This window comes from Nesoenas mayeri (assembly GCF_963082525.1).
Source record: "Nesoenas mayeri genome assembly, chromosome: Z".
NCBI classification, from domain to species: Eukaryota; Metazoa; Chordata; class Aves; order Columbiformes; family Columbidae; genus Nesoenas; species Nesoenas mayeri.
Genome location: NC_137542.1, coordinates 52611757 through 52632184, shown reverse-complemented (window position 1 = coordinate 52632184; position 20428 = coordinate 52611757). Strand labels below are relative to the sequence as shown.

The 20428-nt window shown below is 39.2% G+C and overlaps 1 protein-coding gene across 3 annotated transcripts in view; it reads right to left on the bottom strand.

The window, feature by feature from the left end:
- ARL15 (ARF like GTPase 15) overlaps nt 1-20428 on the bottom strand; it is a 224468-nt gene that overhangs the window by 67480 nt on the left and 136560 nt on the right. The window contains exon 7 of one of the 3 annotated variants that reach the window (XM_080362289.1): nt 6583-7063. The exons of the other annotated variants lie outside the window; for them this stretch is intronic. Coding sequence (XP_080218415.1) covers nt 6980-7063 — 84 coding nt within the window. The 3' untranslated portion in view covers nt 6583-6979. Of the gene's footprint in view, nt 1-6582; nt 7064-20428 lie in introns of those variants that run through there. 3 annotated transcript variants of the gene reach the window in all.

Genomic DNA, 20428 nt, shown 5'->3' with positions numbered 1-20428 from the left:
AATCAGGTGACTTAAAAGAACAAGAGTTAAGAGCAGGAACGGTGGCTGTCTTAACGCTATGACTAGATAAGCTTGTAGGCTGAGGTCTCTTTGAAGGAACTAGTTTGCATCATAAAAAAGACAGAGAGCAAGGCCACTGGATCAGTCCTTTTTCTACAACTTGCTTGGGAGCATGTCATCATTTTTGCTAACACTGGTGGTTTCCAAGATCCTGGATCTTAAAATACTGCTTTTGCAGCTTTCTGAACTTTCTACAACAAATCCTGTGACTTGGGATGGTACAATTTAAACACCTCCTATGTTTAGAAAGCTTTCTATAGACTTTTCGGAGGCAATGCTAGCTAATTCTTTATTAGGCACCTAAATAAAAGCCCTTTGCTTCTCATAGATGGGGACACAGTCATGCCATCCCACTTTCTAGTCTCAGTGTTTCATCCACAAGCTATCCGCTGAGGCATTCTGCTAATGGCAAAAAGCTATATGTTACATCACTGAGACAGAAAGGACTGGGTAAAAATGACCTTAGTAACAGTAGAAATAATAGAGAAAAAGGAAAAAATATTGCAAAAGGTTACCCTAAGACATCATGCAAGCACTCCTGCCTAATGTACACCTGTGGAAGAGAACTTTTCATGTAAGCTCAGGAGGACCTTCAACCTGAACTCAACTTGATAGTTTCAGCTAGGCTTCCCTCAGGCAGCGTTCACCTTGGCCTACAGTTTGTCACAGCTAAGCTATACCACTCAGGTATCTGCTATATACTTTAGCCTGGCATATAATTCTCAATTTAAGTGATGCATGTCTTATAAAGGTTGACAGAGAAAGTTTCAGTTATGTAATGCCTTTTTAGCAAGGCTGAAACATGTGGCCTGGCAGAGCACCTGCCTCGAGCAGAAAATTTTGCCTATAATTCATTGGTAGGAATCACAGACGCTAGCCAGGTTCTGCTCAGAGGTGCCAGGGAACCCCACTAAGGAGAATCAGGACCTCTGGAGCTCACTTAGCATAATCTGCAGGAGCCTGGACAAACACCATCACTAGGCAGGCCAGCTGTTGCTTTCCTTCTGTGATTTCTGCAAGCCTCTGAAGAGAGAGTCCACAACCCTTCTGTCCCAGTGCAGCCATGCTCTCCTGGCAGAGACTTCCCTCCTGATGTACAGCCTGAGCCATCCAAGCCACAACTTCTGGCTCTTACTCCTTAGGTCACATCATCTGGCTCTACTGAAAAGAGTTTGATTTAGTTATCTTTCTAACTGCTTCTCAAGTAATGAATTATTCCAATTGTGTTTTAGCTTTCTCTTTGCCAGATTAGAGAAGCCCAGCTCCCTTAGAGACTCTCTTGGTAAGAAGGTGGCCCCTGGCCACCCTGGCACCTTGCCATTGGACCCACTCCACTTTTTGCACATCCCTGCTCACCTGCAGACCTCTGACTGAAATGCAGTATGCACAGAGGAGGATGAAGGGCAAAACAACTTGTGTGTGGCTCTGAAGAGCTGCTGCTAACACCCAGAACAAAATTTGGGAAACTCACTCATGGTGCTAATCACTCGTGTGCAATCTGTGCAGCGAAATGTAACCAGAAAGAGAGAGATCCAGATGGTAGTGGCTAGAACTGAAATGTAATTAGTTCAGTCAATACAGTAGTGTATTTTTAGATATTCCACTAGTCAAAACAAGAGATGTTGCTCAAGCAAATTTAACATTGGTTTAAAAAAAAAAAAAGAAACTGCAAAAACTGTATGCATGTTAATTCCATAGAGACTTTTTTTCTGACAACTTAGGCAAGAGCTGGAAAGCATATTTTAATTCATACAATGACTAAAAGTAAAAGCACTGCCAGAAAGTATGATTTGGAACAATTCTTGGAATACAGAGGTTCATCTGTTTTGCAAAAGAAAGAATCAGAAGCACATAAGTATAAGCAGTTATTTTAAACTTGCCTATTAAGAAAGGACACCAATAGCTAACATATGCGGTTATTTGCAAATGATTTCAGCAAAACATGCATACTACACATCACAAAAATACCCCTCCCCCCTTAAACCCCGATTGAAACCTGTATCCTGGTAGAGACATGATAAAAATACAAACCTGCCTGTAAAACTCAGCATTTGTCTGAGGAGTATTGCATTACATGTTTAATTAGCATTGTGGTAACAGTATCTTTCAGATGATTTCACAGCAAAGTTGGAATATATATATATAAAAAATCTAGATTGTAATTTCCCAGAACTATTTAAACCACTCAATAAAAAACTTGCTTTTTTGGGATTTTTTTCAGTCTGGAATAAGAAAAGCTGTTCAGACTCAGAATGATCTCTTTCCTACGGACAGACCTAATAGTTTCCAAATACAACTCAGAATACTGAGGAAACACAAATCTTTGCAAAGTGGTTTAAGCACCACAGCTTTGATTATCATTGACACACAACACCCATTACATTGTTCGGTTCTGTTTTTATAAGTGCTACACAAACATATTAGGAGTGAAAACACAAGAGGAAAACATATCATCTGGAAGGAAAAGATGAAGGAGATACCAGCCAAGTAACAAATGGCTACTCCATGTCTCTAGCTGCATAACTGGCAAGTTGTATGAAACAGCAGTCAGGGAGCAGGGTATGAACTTGCAGCGCCATAGAACCAACAGAAGGAGAAGGGAAAAGAACAAAACCAACCAAACAAAAAGAACATGGCCCTCAGACAAGGCACAGAGGAACTGGATTCTCCATTTCAAGAAGTACATAGGGTAAGCTATGGATCTTTGGTTAGGTTTTGTGTTATGTTGCATTTCAGTGGTTAGAAAACTTCAGTGGAGTGGTGAAGAGTCCCACTGGCTCAATGCAGAGTAGCAGTGCTAGCCAAGAGAACAGATAAACCACTCTAAAATGTCCGGTGTACCACAAGAGAGTTCTGTTTCAACGACATAAAAATACATGGCAAACCAACCCTTAAAATCATTCATTCAAAACACATTTGACAGTTTTCGTGAGGCCAGTCTTAAGATCATGGCTTTTTATTTATTTATTTAAGCACTTTTGAGAAGTTACAGGCCCTTTTGTACATAGGCTGAACATGAGATTGCTTTCTCAATCACTGCAAACATGGTTCAACTTTTTGTTGTTGTTGTTGTTCACATTTTGCTTTCACTATTTGCCTAAACAATTTTTTAAAACATTCTTAGCTTCTACCACCTTCTACCCATATTGAGCAATCTAGGACTGTAAACCAGGGTAGAGTTTTCAGGCTGAACACAGCGAATTCTCCACTCCCCTAATCCTGCAGAACCTCCTCCGCCTCACATCTGCAGGGCTGGAGAGTTGCCAGTGGCAGGTCTGTTCTTCATGGCACCATTCCTTCAGTGCCTGTAGGGATTTCACTGCAGAAGATAATTCTGACCATATCTTTCTAAAAGTTGATGCCATTTGATGATAGTTTGATAGCCTGTGCAAATTTAATCAAGGGTCTTGCCTGATTTCTGGAATAGTTAGCATTCTCAGTAATACAGAAACAACCCCCTGATTCACACTACCATGATTACTAGCAATTGTCACAGTTCAGACTCAAGCCTGAAGCAGCACAGGAATAAAACCACTACTTCTCCCTCCTGCAAACTGGCTTTTGAAGTCATGGCTGTAGCACACTGGGCAGCCAGCTTCTGGGCATAATCACAGGACAGTTTTTAGGACTAATCACCATGCGCTCTCCACAGACTCTAAACTAAGTTTAAAATAATATTTGCATGAAAAGAAACTATAGCTGTAAGGAGAGCTAATTTTATGCTGGCATGGTTTGAATATTGTACCTGAACTTGCTCAGAAAGTATGTACCTTCTTTGGTACAAAATTAGCTTTGGGTGTAACTATTATTTGTTTTTCAGCAGAACCTACAAACTATTTCTATTTGCAAGTACCTAAATGTAACAAAAAGATGTTCTCCCCACCCAGGAAGTTTAATTTTAGCAGCCAGAGGCTCCTGAAAACCCAGGTGAACCAACAGCTGGCTCTCGTCTTCCACCAACCACAAATGGAAAGGTGGAAAGTCCTAGAGAAGGAATAGCCCTAATCCTCTTAGTCCCGCTTCTCTGCATCTCTTCTCCCTTTCTTCTATTCCATGCCAACCACCTCAAACCCAGTCACATTCACAGTCTCCCTCTGCAGGGATTAGTGGCCCTTTCCTTGCTGCTGTGAGAGGCAGGCTTCATCATCAGGAAACTTCCTTCACTGTAGCTAGTCTCAGATCTCAGATAAACAATTTTTCACTTGTTGGTTTTTGCTTTCTGGCAGAACTATACAAGAAAAGAGCCTACATTTTAAAACTTAAAATTCACTTGCTAAATACTGTTCATGGTTACTCATTTTTTCTGCAAGATTATCCTATTCCAGGCTTTAGCTGCTGCTTCATTTCTACCAGATGCTGCAAATCACCAGGGAATATTCTGATTAATATTTTTTGTCATATGTATAAGAGAAACAAACTTTTATTAAACAAATTCCCATACATCATCTTTGTTTTTCACTTTTTCTAAGTTAAATTAGGCGTATTTTTCTCAATTTGAACAGTTCCTCTATTTCCAATGAAGAACTAATTGTTTTGTAGGTCCTAAAGCAAAAACATTGGCTAACCTGCTAATAATTGAATAGCTGCGTGTGTATGTACATATTTATATGTACGTATAGGTGTGTGTGTATATATATATATCTGCATAAAAAGACAACACCCTGAGGCTAAATTATCTTTTCAAGAAGACTCTCCCTTATTATTTTTACCATGGTAGGTTTTACAAACTCCACTAGAGACTGGGGCCCCACTGTATGATATGCTGTGCAGACATCTATTACAACTCGGATCCAGCCCAAGAGAGTTCACAAATCTGTATTTCTCCTATGATGCACATAAATACAGTGTGGCTGTTCAGTTCTTCAAAACTAGCCTGGATGACACACTTGAGAGCACAGACCATCAAGCAACCATTATATTTCTGAGTTTGACTATCCATGTATTTTTTGAAAAGCCTAGGGTAACCCTTTGGCTCAAAAAATTTTTGAGGAGCACTGCATTGAAAGACAAACATCAAATGGATTTTGGCACCTTACAAAAGCAAGCCTAACTAAAGGTCAAGCAAGTTTCTAACTGCTGAAGCAGTTAAAAAGCACTGCTTTTGCAATGGCAAACTTTTTTTTTTCCATATGGGAAGAGGTGAGGTAAATGCTTCAGCCCAGCTTTAAACCAAAGAAATAAAATTGGCCTCTCATATTATCAAGAACAACGCCAAATAAAATAACTTGGTGGGTCTTTTCTATTTCACTCATCCCATGATGTTTCTCAGTGCTGCACATTTACAACGATGGCAGGTCATCTGACACACATGCACTCGTTCATTATTTTGTTTTACTGCACTGCCTGATGTGCAGCTGTAGATGCTGCACATACAAAACAGAAGCTCAGCCCCAGAGCTTACAATGCACATGCAACAACACAAACAACAGATGGATGCAGGCAATATAAAAAAATGAGATAAAGCTGGTCAGAACATTCTCAGCACACTGGCAGATGACTGGTTTTTTAAATATATATATCTATTAAAAAAAATGCATATATACATGGCAAGTTTCTTTTGACTATAGAGAGGCATATGCAGAGGATGAAGATTCTTGTTTGAATATTAGGTGAACAACAGAATTTATCATCATAAACTGTCATAGAAGAATAGTACACTTCACATGGGCCTGCAAATGTTCCTATTAAACATTTTTTTCATGAGAAATGTAGTGATGAATAAAGAGCACTCTCTGTCTTAATACTCAGTTTGATTCCACTAAGAATGCCCAAGTAATCATTCCTCTTTTTTCCAAAGAGCAACAAAATAAAAAAAAACTATGCATCAACAACATTTAACAATCAAATGGGTACTGTATATATCTAAATATTTCAGTGGCAGTGACAGGAATATAAAAAAATAATTTTAGGAGCATATGAATAAAAAGATTCGTCACAGTTCTATCATGATGAGTGTTTATGGTAAAGTTACGGACAGATTCCCTCTGATCTGATTTCAGACTTGTTTCAGTAAGCTACTGAGTAGGTAACACTTTAAGTACAAATCTTTAAGGTAAAGTGGGTAGAGTATCTAATGTAAATACAACACAACTGTTCTCAAAACTACCAGTTGAACAATTGTTCACATTCTTGACATTTCCCTACCAGAAGCAGCATCTCCCATTAAGTTGCTGACAAGGTGCTACAGTCCAAAACTGAGTTCATGGCATCAAGGACGCTAAAACATAAACTGTTTACCATGAAAGAATGTAAATGTTAAAATGACTAAATAAAGTAGGGGATCAAGGCCACTGGGTTCAGAAAGGTCTGCCACCTTGCTTTTTCGTCTGTGTACTTCCCCCTCCCTTCTCTTTTTTACTCATCTCACTCCTCTTCCAACATCTCTCCAGAACTCAAGAGGAGATCAAAGGATGCTCCAGCCATTGTAAATCAAGTCAGAGGCTGCCAGGCCGTAGCACACAGCCAGGACACAACTGCAGGGAAAGCAAACACAACCACAGTTGCAACAGCAACAGACCTTAATAATTTTTAAAGGGTAGGAGTCACACATTCGCTAGTTTCACAATTACGAAACTGGAGTCTGTGGTTTACTCACCAATAAAAACAAGGTTACACCATATCAAGACATTCAGCTTTTTCTCTTTTTATTTTTTATTTTTTTAATTATTCAGAAGCCTATTTTCATTGTTCTAGGAAATTACTGGTTTTTGAAACCCATCAGTTCTTTTTAAATGCTTACGTTTATATTCAGCATAATTTAGTCTAATTTCTATTAACATGTCTGCAAGTGTAACAATATCCTTATCCTTTTCAAGCTGTTTGAATGCAGGGTTTTTTTCAGCGTTTTCTTTAAAAGTTTAGCTGGCTGTTTTATAATTTGTCACCTTTTGTCTTCTTTCAGCAGTATGTCATTAAGTCTTTAATTTGGCGTTTCCTGTTGTCTGCAGTGGGATATATGCTGTTTTAAATCCAAAGGATTGCAGACATAGATGGTGGGTAAAATCTGTGAACCATAAGTAAATTCTTATAAGGAACATACAAAAAAGATTGTTCTTCAGTCAGACTTAAGCCATTACTTTCTTCAAAAGAAGAAAAGACACAAGTTAAGAAAAAGGCACCGCCAAAGACCTTCTGCCCAAATGTGCATCTCCATGAAGTTTCCTGCTGAGTGCATATGAATGCACTGCGATCTGGGAAAAGGATCCAAATAGGATTTCAAACATCCAAAAATTTTAACTCAAACATTTAGGTATTTCACCATGCTGCTATTCATTCATTCACTGATTTTTTTTGTCTTAGTTTAAAGAGATGCTAAACAAAAGGAGAAGAGCTCTACATGTATTTACATTCCAAAACTAAGCTCCCCTTACCACCCCCCTAGTCTGTCAGCCCTTCATAGCTAAACAAACCGTAAAGTCTAGCCCTATGTTCTTGAAGCAAAGTCACAAACACAGAGAAAGTTTGGTCTTTAAAGAAGAAAAAGACAAAAAGAATTTTTAATCTATTATAGCTGCCCATGTTGTTTTGACTATGAACGCCATCACATTCAGATAATACACGCAGACTAAACTGGTGGAGGAGTGGGATCAATTTCTTTACTATTTTGGCTCTACTAAGCTTTGCTCTTTGACAATTCCCCAGTCATTAATAGCCTTTCCTGTCCTATCGCTAAGACTGGCTCTTATATACAAGCTGTACATTTCGCAGAACTATTTTGCAAACAAAACCAGAGGACAAATATTTTACCATGTAAAAAGCAGGCAAGAACAACTGCCAGCTCTGTGCAGCAGAGGGGTTTCCACGGGGGAAGCCTGACAGACCCCGCTGCCTGGGTCGCATTTGACAGCTGCAGGGCCCTCTTGGGAGCTGCTGGGTGCTCCAGCCTGGGCAGGTCACACGATGTAAACACCAAAACCTGCAAGTTTTCCCCACTTCTGACACACCAATGTTTTTCACACAGCACACAATGTATGGGCTAGGCTCCGCACCTTTCCCAAGGCGCTCAGAGCCTAAATAACATTAAAAAGGCACATTGTCCCATTGGGAAACTTGACACTACTTTCTATTTGTACTGACTATTGCACATGAGTTCTCTACTGCTGAAGATGTAGAAATATCCCATTTGAAGTAGGGAAAAGCGTGAGAACAGTATGGGAATTTGCTCCTGGGTTAACAAGGAGAGTCCTTCATGCACAGAAGAATCCGTTTAACCCACTTTTTAAAAAAGGATTTGATGAATTATGCTATCTTCTGTTCCTGAATCACATTTTAAACCTTAGTACAGTAAGTACACTTGAAAGCTTTTAGACATGGGAGTTTCCTATAAAGCAATTTAAACTTATGTGAACGTGTAAAATGATACATTGAAAAATATCTATCTACCTAACGAGGCCTCTTTGATGGGAGTGGTAAACATTATTTTTGAAGCATTTACAAAATTACATTTTTGAATATCAGAAGGACCTGTTGCAACAAGGATGAGAAATTGAATTGCACAGTATTCACAGTTTCAGTTCTTCTGGTGAGACACTGCTGAGCACCCCCTTCTTTTTGAGCATTAAACATGCAACAACACTATTCTTAGGTGCTAAAATATACTAGACTACTTTTTATGACTTTGTTCACTAAATGTTTTCCTTTGTTATTCAGATTCAGCCTTAAAGGCTGAAGGATACCAGAATCTGATTTTCAGCCTAGCTTGTAAAAGTTTTGGCCTCCTCTGTGCCAAAAATATGGGAGTTCTATGGTCTCAAATATTGCACAGGTTCAATTGGTTTCCCTGTATTCTGCTGTCAAAGATGAGGTAGAAATTTAGAATCAGTGTTCGTATATAGCATATTTAATGTGTCATGCCCCGCATCAAGTTACATTCATATTATTTTTGAGAGCCTTCATTTGTCTCTTTATTACTTTATAAAAAGAGTTTAAAGGGTTTTGGAAGCCATATGCTGTCACAAACTCAAAAGGAAAGTTCTCCTAGAAATGGTGAAAAATTTTCTAGAGGCTTGTCTATGTGCGGAAGGGACTGTGAAAACCTGGAAATACTACAGCTACTCCATCCAAACTTCCCTACCGACACTCTTACTAAAAGCTTTTCTGTGGTTTAACTTAACCCACTTTCAAAGTGAACTAAAAAAGGCACTCTTAACATCCTCTCAGAGAACTACTGTAGAGGAGCTATTCCTTGAGAGCTATTTTGGGTTATTCCTCCATGTAGACAAGCCCTAAGTGATACCTCTCTTGGCGTATTTCCTAACATTACATCATCAAGCACAATGCTTCAGTCTTTTGGAAAAAACATTGTGGGTATATCCAGGTACTGTGCATTTCAAGTCCTCTAAACTCCTCTATACTGCTCATCTTTATAAGGCCTGGTGTATATCGACAAGTTTTCATCAAGCTTTTTTGTACAGAAAATGTGGAAGTCGGAGCACTCCTCTGGCCTATTCTAAAGATTTTCCCTATTATCTTTCCTGCATACAAGGGCATTTTTCATCCACCTTAAAAATAAAGTTCCCCAGCTTTTTGTGTATTTTTTTTTAAACAACAAACATTCAGAAAATTGCTCTATCAGTCTAGGAAATCAGGTGTTTAGAACTCCAGAAAATTTTACATAAATTCTAGGTGATGACTCAAAATCATTCTTTTTCTTCACCTTCATAAGAATACATTACTGATTCTGATACAGTAGTTACGTTGCTAATCCAAAACTTAACACTGTGCATTAAATCTGTCCTACAATGACAGAAAACGTGCAACTGCACAGCTACATCCATAGGAAAGAGGTGTCCAATAATTTTACGACAGAAAACAGCAAACTCCAGACTCCAAGGAGAAAATAAAGCAAAACAAAATGTAATTTAACACTTTATCAAATGAAGATCTAGTGAATGGGTAAACAAGATGTCTGTCCCTTTTCAAAAGTATAGGAAATTCTGTCAGGCAGCCACCTCTAGCCAAAGTCACAGAACATATCACTAAATAACCCTCATTTGTCAGATAATACCCTGTCTAATCCTTACCTGTTAACATTATCAACATTACATAAAAATTGCTTTATTTCAGTTAATTACAAGTTCAAAACTCTTAACATGGAATTGCAATGGTTACTATTGTTTCAGATATATTTTGAAGATATTGCCACATACATTTAAAAAAGCAATACAATCAGTTTTTCCCTTCCTCCATAAACAAATTCATGAGGAACTGGCACATTATTGTTATTTAGGCACATGCAAACCCAAGTCTGAGCACACAAAAAGCAGGTCTGCCAAAAATGAATTATTCAGTGTCAGGGGGTGGTAAGGCAAAAAAAAAAAAAAAGAGCAACATAAAACCATTTATTAGAACAATGTTCCCAACATGACAACAAATGGAGCACTGCATAAAATAAAAGAAGTGTTCTGGACATCATCACAGGGCTCTTTATGACTTGGTTAGAGGAGTCTTGGGGGAAAAAAAAAACCAAAAAACCAAAAAAGAAGGAGTCACCCTCAATGACAAAGTGATTATTTTTCTGGTCTGCTACCCAAACCCAAACTAGCATGTCTTCCATCAATGAACACATGCACAGTTTAGAGAGGAAGCTGTATGAGGAGTGGCTAAAGTCACTTGGTTTGTTCAGCCTGGAGAAGAGAGACTGAGGGGAGACCTCATGGCGGCTGCAGCTTCCTCACAAGGGGAGGAGGAGGAGCAGGCACTGATCTCCTCTCTCTGGTGACCAACAACAGAACTCGAGGGCATGGCAGGAAGATGTGCCAGTGGAGGTTTAGGTTGGACATCAGGAAAAGGTTCTTCACCCATAGGGTGGTGAAGCACTGGAACAGGCTCCCCAGGGAGGTGTCACAGCCCCATGCCTGACAGTGTTCAAGACGAGACTGGACAACACCCTCAGACACATGGTGTGAATTTTGGCGTTGTCCTATGCAGGGACAGGAGTTGGACTCGATGATCCTTGTGGGTCCCTTCCAAATCAGGGCATTCTATGATTCCATGATTCATATCAGAATCTGAAGTGGCATTGCCAGGCTTACATAATAATCCTTTAACATAACAGTCCTTTCCAAGAGCCCATTACTGCTTCTGGGTCCAAGCTAGTTTTAACATTCCTCCTTTGCTGTCCATATTTTAAGAAAATATATTGATTGTGGATCAAATCAGCTGCCAGAAGCTTGTATCTGTCTCACTGTTTGAAACAAATTTAAAGCTCTTTCTCTAATATCAAGTCTGCAATCATTAGCAGTAAAGTCCCTCCATATGTTAACCTGACAACTCCACACCAGTTATCGTCCTCAGCTCCTGAAATTTCAATAAGGTTGTAGATGCAAACACTCAAAAGTGAGGAAAGCATGAGAGAAGGCTGCTTACGCAGTCTGCATTTTCCCTTCTTAATTGCCACTAAGATAGTAAAATAATTCCACACATCAGATCTTATTTTCTTTAAAGATGCCTCCTTGATTCCATGCCACTGGGCAGCATCTACAGAACGAGTTCTCCATGTGTCTCACCCCTCTCACCCCTGGGCAGGTCAGACCAATACAGGAAGCATAATCATGTAATTTGCCTGACACAGTGTGGCTAACCCACAGAGAATCTACTTTTCTGTCATAAAGTTAGAATGCCATAACATCTCAGTTTTACTTTATTTGATTACACTGAATTCCACAATTACCAAAAGGCAGTTGATTTCAGTGGGAGCAATGCATGGTGCAAAATAGGGTGAGAAACCACTGTTTTGGGTTTTATTCCTAGTTTAAGGGCCAGGCTTCAAAATGTGTTCAGGCATCTTCAGAGGAAGGACGATGCTGGAGAAGATTCACAGCAGCGTAGCCTTGGGTAGGTCAGAATTCCTTCCTCAGTAATGAGTGATTATGAAAGCACAGATTATTAACATCAATCAGCAGACATGACACCTGATCTCATGCTTTTCTGATTACCTGCCCCAGGACACCTTTGTCTGGGCCAAAGGGTATTTAGAAGGAGGAAAGCAGCTGCAGCCACAGCCACCGCTATTTTATCTGCGTCCTGTCTGGAGTTTAAATTGTGTGTGTCATACTGACGCAAGATGCTAAGATGGTTCAAGTGTTGTGCTAATAATGCTTAGCAATTTTGGCAGTAAGCCAGGAACACATTGTACAAAGCAAAAGCTAGGCAGACTACAACAATTTTCAACGGCTTATAACTTGCTTGAGTCTCCAAAACCTTTTAAGGGTCTAGCAAAAGATTCCTCCTTACTTTCTACCTTTCTTTTGCAGGAAGGGAAGTAAATAGAAGTAGCTGAAAGTAAATAGAAGTAGCTGAAAGTAAGTAAGAACATTTCAAACCAGCAATAATTAATATTGAAAGACCTACCAAAAGTACAGCAAATCTGCACTTCCCCTGAAAAATTCAGACATCATCTCCATGGTAAAACAACAGCAAAACTCCCTTACAATAGTCACTTATCAGCTGCAAAACCCTTATGAGTTTCATCTTGTAAAATCCCTGTTCTACAGTTCTGATAAGGTATTTGTAAAAATGCCAGAAGTTGTTTAAACGGGAAGGACTTATAATGTGAACTTGTTTTACTGGTAATAAATCTATCTATCAAGATAACAACGTAGAACAACTAACTGTACAGAGCTCCTCTGAAACATCATGTACAGTCCTAGACATAAACAGGGCTCATCTAAGCCTTCAGGAGACTATCACCATCTCACTTTATACAATTGAGCTCTTAATTACATAAACTTTTATTACTTGCCACATATACTTTTGTAAGGCATTTTAATTCAGAGGAAGAAAAAAAAATCCCATTTAGTTACAGAAGCAATCAGCTTGACAGTAGGAAATTCATTATTGCATGACAGTCTGGAACTGTTGGCCAAGCCAGCAGAAATCTAAGATTTTTTTAAAAAAATGTTTTCTCTGTATAAGCCTTGATTTGACCTAGATAGAACCTTAAACAGACCTGGAATTCTTCTGTAAACTTTTAAAGGTCTTGCCTGCAGAAACACATTTGCACAACTGATAACATCATCCTAGAGTTGTGTCTAGTCCAAGCTATAACAAATTGACAAACACTGGGAGTAAGTGTTCCCAGAAAAGAACCTTGTTTAGAAGTTTCAAGTCAAGGTAATTTAATGCTTAGTGAGTGAGCGTTAGCTGTTTTGGAACTCAGTTTTCAAGAGGAAACTGAGAGAAAGACAGACATTTTCCTATAGTGTGTAGAACTAGGTTGTGAGAAAGCATCAAGAAAACCGAAGCTTTGGACTGATCTCCAGCAAGGTCCAGGCTGATCTATTGGTCTTTGACAGCTCTTCAAATGTAAAATGTAAAATCCCAGGACAGAGATTTTATATGGCACAAAGCAAAAATGCATCACTTAAGATAAATAACAAATACCTCAAAATCTGTGTCAAGCATTTAGTTTCAGATAAGACAAAAATTTCCTCTCATGTTTCTAATTTGGCATGACATTAAGCACAGGTAATACTCTTAACACCTGTCATACATAACTCAGGTCTTAAAGTGGGCTCTGTTATGTACAGCAGCAGGTAAATTAGTTTTTCATTTTTCCCAAGACCACCATGACTTTCTCTCCCTAAATAAAAATTAACAAAAACAAAAACCAACCAACCAAAAAAATGCCGCACCACAACAAAATGTAACAGAATAGAAGCCTTAAGCATTTTCACATCTTTCACATCATCTTTTTCTATACAGAAACAGATGATGAAAGAAGCAAAGACCTATCCTGGGGATAAACAGATAGTAATCAAATAATCTGTGGAGAAGAGCCTATTGTATCAAAGTGTTTCTCTGGGAGATAAATGGAGCATAACATGACCACTGAATAAACCCTATGAATTTTCAGTCACCTAAGCAGACTAAGCTTTAACTGGTGTTCTTATAATTAATCTATTTCCCAACATCCTGTATTGTAAATCAACTCTTTGTATTAATTTAAAATCTGACAATTTTATTTTTAAAAAAAGCTTATAAAACATATCGTGCCTTGACAATGCAACTCCAGCACAATAGAACTGTCTTCACTCTCTGAATTATTCACAGACAATATCCTGTTCATCTCAATACAATTTTATTCTTACAAAAAGCAAACAATACAACTGATTCGGGGGGAGCTGCATCGCATCTTGTCCTAACCAGTCCGAAGCAATTCTACATGAGAAAATTCCTCTGGATATTAGTTAGACTTCCTTAATGAAATTCAGGTGTAATCCCTAAGGCTCTATAGCAAAGGGTATCTTTAGCTCAACTACAGAATATGGTATTTGCCAAAAGGGGATTAATTATGTTTAGATGTGTCTACTGTGAATACCAACAAGTCTGGAGCCACTATTTAAAATACATTTCAAAATTCACTCAACTTAAAATTCAGTAAGGAATAAAATATAAACAGTTTATAAAATGAACTAGCAAATACGCTTTAATATTAGAAATACTTTGTTTTCATTAGTTTCAATTTTATTAAGGTCAATAATTATATGAACTCCTGCTCTTGCCATCTTCCAACATTACTGTAACATAAGTTTTATAAATTTACCTATAGTAAATGCCAAGCATGGACCTCTATGATCAACTCACATACACAGAAACAGATTCAAAACTAATATAGTAAAATGCATTTACAAAAAATACTTATGGGGAGCAAAATATTCAGTTCTGCTCCCAGACTGCCACAGCAGTCTGTGGTGTGATCCACAGAGGTTTTCCACCAGCACACAATGGGGCCCAATGAATGTTTGTCTCGTAACTTGCTCTCTCCCTCGTGTTTTTCCTGAAGTGAAAGCTTTATCCACTCATAATATTTTGGAAAGGTTTTGTATTTCTTTTGATAGTTTTCATGCAGTCTAGATTAGGTACAAAGCAAAGATACAGTCATGCCCTACATTTCTTTTGGCCAAAACGTATTTCCCAGCAGTTTGAGTCTTCAGATTTTTTTTAATTATTATTATTTTTTTCGATACTTTCAGCCTGTCAATCCATCCTCTCCCACCTGGGACCATAATGTACTCAGTAATCAGACCATTCCACTAGTCAACAGGGTCTGAGACTGCTATTTGTTTCCAGACAGAGCATATGTATAAGAAAAGTAAAAATACTGACTGAAGAAAAACAGTGTAATAGCTCTAAATGTAAACTGTGAATGGACATCATCCTAAACAGCAGCCCTTCCATTCTTTTGTTTCAGGAAGATGAGGAAGAAATTGTTGCACATTTCAGACAAATATCCTCAAAACCATCTGGTATTTCAGACTTCAAAAATCCTGAAAATGTTGCGATACTGCATTTTGGAAGTATAACATTCTAGCTATCAAGCCACTGACAAAAAGTGCAAATGAGCCATACATAGAGTCTGTTAATGCATGTATTTTTGCATGGAAACTTAGTGTCAAGAAAAAGGTACAACATATAGAAATACCAGCAACCCAGAGCATTTCCAAGGTTGCTAAATCAACTTGCTGTTTTCTTACACAGGCACTATAAAAGCTAACGCAAGTGTCCAAGGCCAGTAACCACTGATATGCTGCCTGAGATCGTAACACTGAATTCAGAATTGAATTTGATTTAAAAAAAAAAAAAAGCAATAATAGAAATCGGGCTCTTTCACTTAACTAGCAGGATAATGTATTCCTAGGCACCCTATGATACAAACGCTGACAACAGGAAATAGATAAGTCACCAAGAAAACAAGAAAATAGAGTATTGGCTGTTACCTACAGAGTTGTCTTGCCTCTCACATGTATGAATAAACAAACTGCATTCTGTTAACAGAAGTATTTTTCCCAACTCCTGTGTTAATTTTATAGACTAACTGCCAAGTTCTAGGAAGAGAGGCTTAATATAGATCAAAAAGCAAGACCCTGCTTTCTATTTACCCACACTGGAAAAGGAACTGCCAGTGTGAGCAAAAGGGTAAGACTGTTCTGCTTCAGCACGGGAACTACAGAGAGAGGCACCTGCAATGACTGATGAGGTGACCAGATGAAGAAAATAACCCCATCCCTGCCCTTCTCCAGCTGAAGGTCCAGAAACAGTCGACCTAATTCATGCACGTTTGAATGTCCAGTTCTTCAGCCTAACATAACACATTAAATATACAGACGGTATTCTAATTGCCAAATCCTTTTAGAACTTATAAATCGGTAATACATCAAATTGTCAAACAACTATAAGAACACCTTGCTTTTCATTTTTAAGTACCAAGAGGAAGCTCCTGTCACCCAGTTCTTCTATCAAATACACTTCAATTTTGCATTTATTCTCACTCTGACAGCTAAGGTATGTCCTAGCTCACTGTAAAAAACCCCTCACACTGCAGCAGAAAGATCTGGAGGTATTTCCAAATTGGAAGCAATAGACACCAACTAGCACCTCAGTGCAAGCAGTACAGCCAGTAAAAGTAATTACACAATAATACAATGTGTTAAGTCCAAAATCAACCAGTTTTTACTGGATGACCTTCAAGCTTCTAAAATCAACCTTCAAAGGAAGAAAGATTGTACACAGAGTCTTACACAGAGTAAAAGAATAAAAACATTACTCCCTTACTATTGCTACTCCTTATTTATCTGAAGGAGTATTGTACTTACTCTATTACTAGTTATACTGCAAGACTGGGAAGTTTTTGTAAACTCTTTCAATCCTGTATCCAGTTCATTTTAATTACAGTATTTCAGTTTTCATTTTTGTTTTTGCTGAAGAAACCTCCCCACTTTTGCCAGGATTAAGCTTGGATTTTCACAAGGTGTTTTTTATCCAGGCTTGTACAGCAATAAACAAGGAGTATTTGGAATGAATTCCTGTAGCATGCCACAGTTTATTAAAACTGTGAAAAAATCAACGGGAGCAAGAGACTTTCAAAATAGGCAGGCAAACACAAAAATGAGAGGGAGAGATGCAGCCAGGCAGCAGTCCTGCCCTCCCCTCACCCAAATGTGGCATCTGGGGAACGCAATGTCCTCCTCCTGTTATGGAGACTGTCTACCTCCTCCTCCTTCCTACCATCCTAGGACCCGGGACCTCAAGGGCTGTGTCTAGAAACACCTGTAGTGAGCAATAAAAAGGTTAATGAAAAAAATCCTCCTCTTACTAAGTTTCAAAGCACATCCTTTTTTGCCAAGGTCAACAAGAGCAACAGTCCAGGCTTTGAAAGGGACTACTCTGGTTTTTACATTTTTAACTATTATAACAGCCCAGGCCAAATACATTTGATGGGAGAATAAAGGTAAGAAAACGGCTTGAGCGAACTACTTTTTAGGGGATGGTTGGGGGAGGAAAAGTTGCAAACCATTATTAAACATGTCAACAGGATATTTTCGTGCAAGTTATTTCTGAGAAAAAACCCAGCCAAACAAAAGCAAACAACCCAAGCTGTTCTCGTTAGAGTTATAAGGCAAGTCTCCTGCAGCATATCACATGTGCACAGACTGAGGATCTCCCTACAGCTCTGACCACTGGTATCTCATGCTGCAGCCCTCTCCTTACAAAGGTCTCCTGTGGGACTGACTTTTCTCCACCCAGCTGCCTGTTTCCACAACATGTGTAGGAGCTTAATGGTCTCTGAGATATTGCCACCAGGATCTTCAACATCAGCCAGCCAATAAATTTTAAAGGTCTAGTTTCAAATAAAAGCCCAAACTAAGCACAGGTAAAAGGGATGGATATTCACAAATGATTGTGCCCCATGTCAACAGATCATCTTGAGTGCAAATCATGCAGCACATACAAGACAACCAAGTGATCCAGTCAATGTGGGTTTATGAAAGGCAGGTCCTGCTTGACCAACCTCATCTCCTTGTATGACAAGGTGACCTGCTTAGTGGATGAGAGAAAGGCTGTGGATGTTGTCTGCCTAGACTTCAGCAAAACCTTTGACACCGTATCCCACAGCATTCTCCTGGAGAAGCTGCAGCTCATGGCCTGGATGGGTGTGCTCTGCGATGGATAAAGAACTGGCTGGATGGCTGGGCCCAAAGAGTTGTGGTGAATGGACCCAAATCCAATTGGTGGCCGGTCACGAGTGGTGTTCCCCAGGGCTCAGTATTGGGGCCAGTTCTGTTTAATCTCTTTATCAATGATCTGGATGAGGGGATTGAGCGAACCCTCAGTAAGTCTGCAGATGACACCAAGTTGTTTAGGAGTGTTGATCTGCTGGAGGGTAGGAAGGCCATATAGAGGGATCGGGATCAGTTGAATCGTTGGGTGAGGCCAATTATATGAAGTCCAAGAAGGTCAAGTGCCAGGTCCCGCACTTGGGTCACAACAACCCCAGGCAGCACTACAGGCTCGGGGAACAGCAGCTGGAAAGCTGCCTGGCAGAGAGGGATCTGGGGGTGTTGATTGACAGCAGCTGAACATGAGCCAGTAGTGTGCCCAGGTGGCCAAAAAGGCCAACAGCATCTTGGCTTATATCAGGAATAGTGTGACCAGCAGGACTAGAGAAGTGACTTTCTCCCTGTCCTCAATGCTGGTGAGGCCCCACCTTGAATCCTGGGTTCAGTTTTGGGGCCCTCACTACAAGAAGGACATTGAGGTGCTGGAGAGAGTTCAGAGGAGGGCGATGAAGCTGCTGAGGGGTCTGGAGCACAAGTCTGATGAGGAGCAGCTGAGGGAGCTGAGGCTGTTTAGCCTGGAGAAAAGGAGGCTGAGGGGAGACCTTACTGCTTTCCGCAACTACCTGAAAGGAGGTTGTAGCATGGAGGGTCTTGGTCTCCTCTCCCAAGTAACAAGTGATAGGATGAGGCAAAATGGTCTCAAATTGTGCCAGGGAAGGTTCAGACTGGACATTAGAAAAAACTTCTTCACTGAAAGGGTTGTCAAGCACTCGAACAGGCTGCCCAGGGAAGTAATTAAGTCACCAACCCTGGAGGTGTTTAAAAGACATACAGATGAGGTTCTTAGTGACTTGGTTTAATGCTAGATTTAGGTTATAGTTGGTCTCAATGATCTTAAGCATCTCTCCCAACCAACATGATTCTATAATTCTAACAGTAATCTGTGCACCGACTGCACAAGCCTCTCGTCAATCCATTTTCTCTTACCTGGGTAACTACAGCATTATATTGTCATTATCTACCCATCCTGACACTACACAGTCTTCTCAGGCAAATACCCTGCAGCCAATATCCTATTCCCAGACCAAACAAAGGCATAAAATTTAAGATCTGTTATCTTCAGTTTTCTACAATTCTGCCCCTTCTTACCAATTCGCAGTTATCTCATAGTAGACACAACTCTTGGCAGTAAAGACGCTAGCTGTCATCTAGTATAAATAGAAAATAGAAAAAAAGGAGGTGGGGGGCTGAACATTCTACCAGTAGTTTTTACTGTGAGGATGAATGAATATGATGGAGAAAAGTGGAAGTTCCCTCTGAAAACACCAGACATGATCCCACAATACTGCTGCTGGCTATTTCTGTGGAAGAGCTAAAAACCTAAATGTCACCACATTATACTTCTTCAAAAGCTACTGTTTATCTGCATGCTCAGAAAGGCCTTGCTCCCATTGTGCAATGTGCAGTGCCCCATCCAGGCTGTCACACGTTTGATTCTGCATACATAAGAAGAAAGAAACCACACTAGAACAACACAACAGGAAAAACTTGAAACCCTCTAAACTAGTAATGAAAAATAGTGAAATAATCAACTATGACAGATCTTTCAGTACTATTTAGGAACTTTTATTTTAACGACACCCAAACCCAACTCATATGCTGTGAAGACACATCTTTAGACACACAAAGTTCTTTTTCCAAGCAGTGCGGGCCAGAAATACAGTAATTTGAATGTGTTTTGCGGACGCTTTGTAAAGTTTTTCAAGATACTGTGGATTTGTCATATGGTCAATTATACTCTTTAAGTGTGATCACTACAGAACACAGATTCAGGAATAAATATACTCCCTGAATTTGGACCTTGAAAACTGTAAACTCCAGAGCTCCATATAAGAGCTGTTTTACTCTGGGAGATTAGATGTATGGACTTAAACTGAAACACTCCATTCTCAGAAGGACTAAGACCTGAACGTGGAGTGTTCTAGCTCAGTTTGTCCTGGAATTTATTTAAATCAGCATTTTTTTGTTTTGTTTTCTTTTTTCCATTGAGAATTTTGCTAAAGTGTACAGGACTTTCCATTCTACACTTAGCATTTTTAAAATGGACTTTACAACTCAATGCACTTTGTAGTTTTTACAATGTATACAAATACATCTTAATAACTGGAACTGAAAACTGGTATTTCACCTTAATGCTGCAAAATAAATACTTCTAGTCATCATATAGGTTGTTCTGTTTCTGGCTGCTGAAACAGAGTGACCACTAAATTTCCAAAACAACAGTTGAATGCATTCATAATGATTTTAAG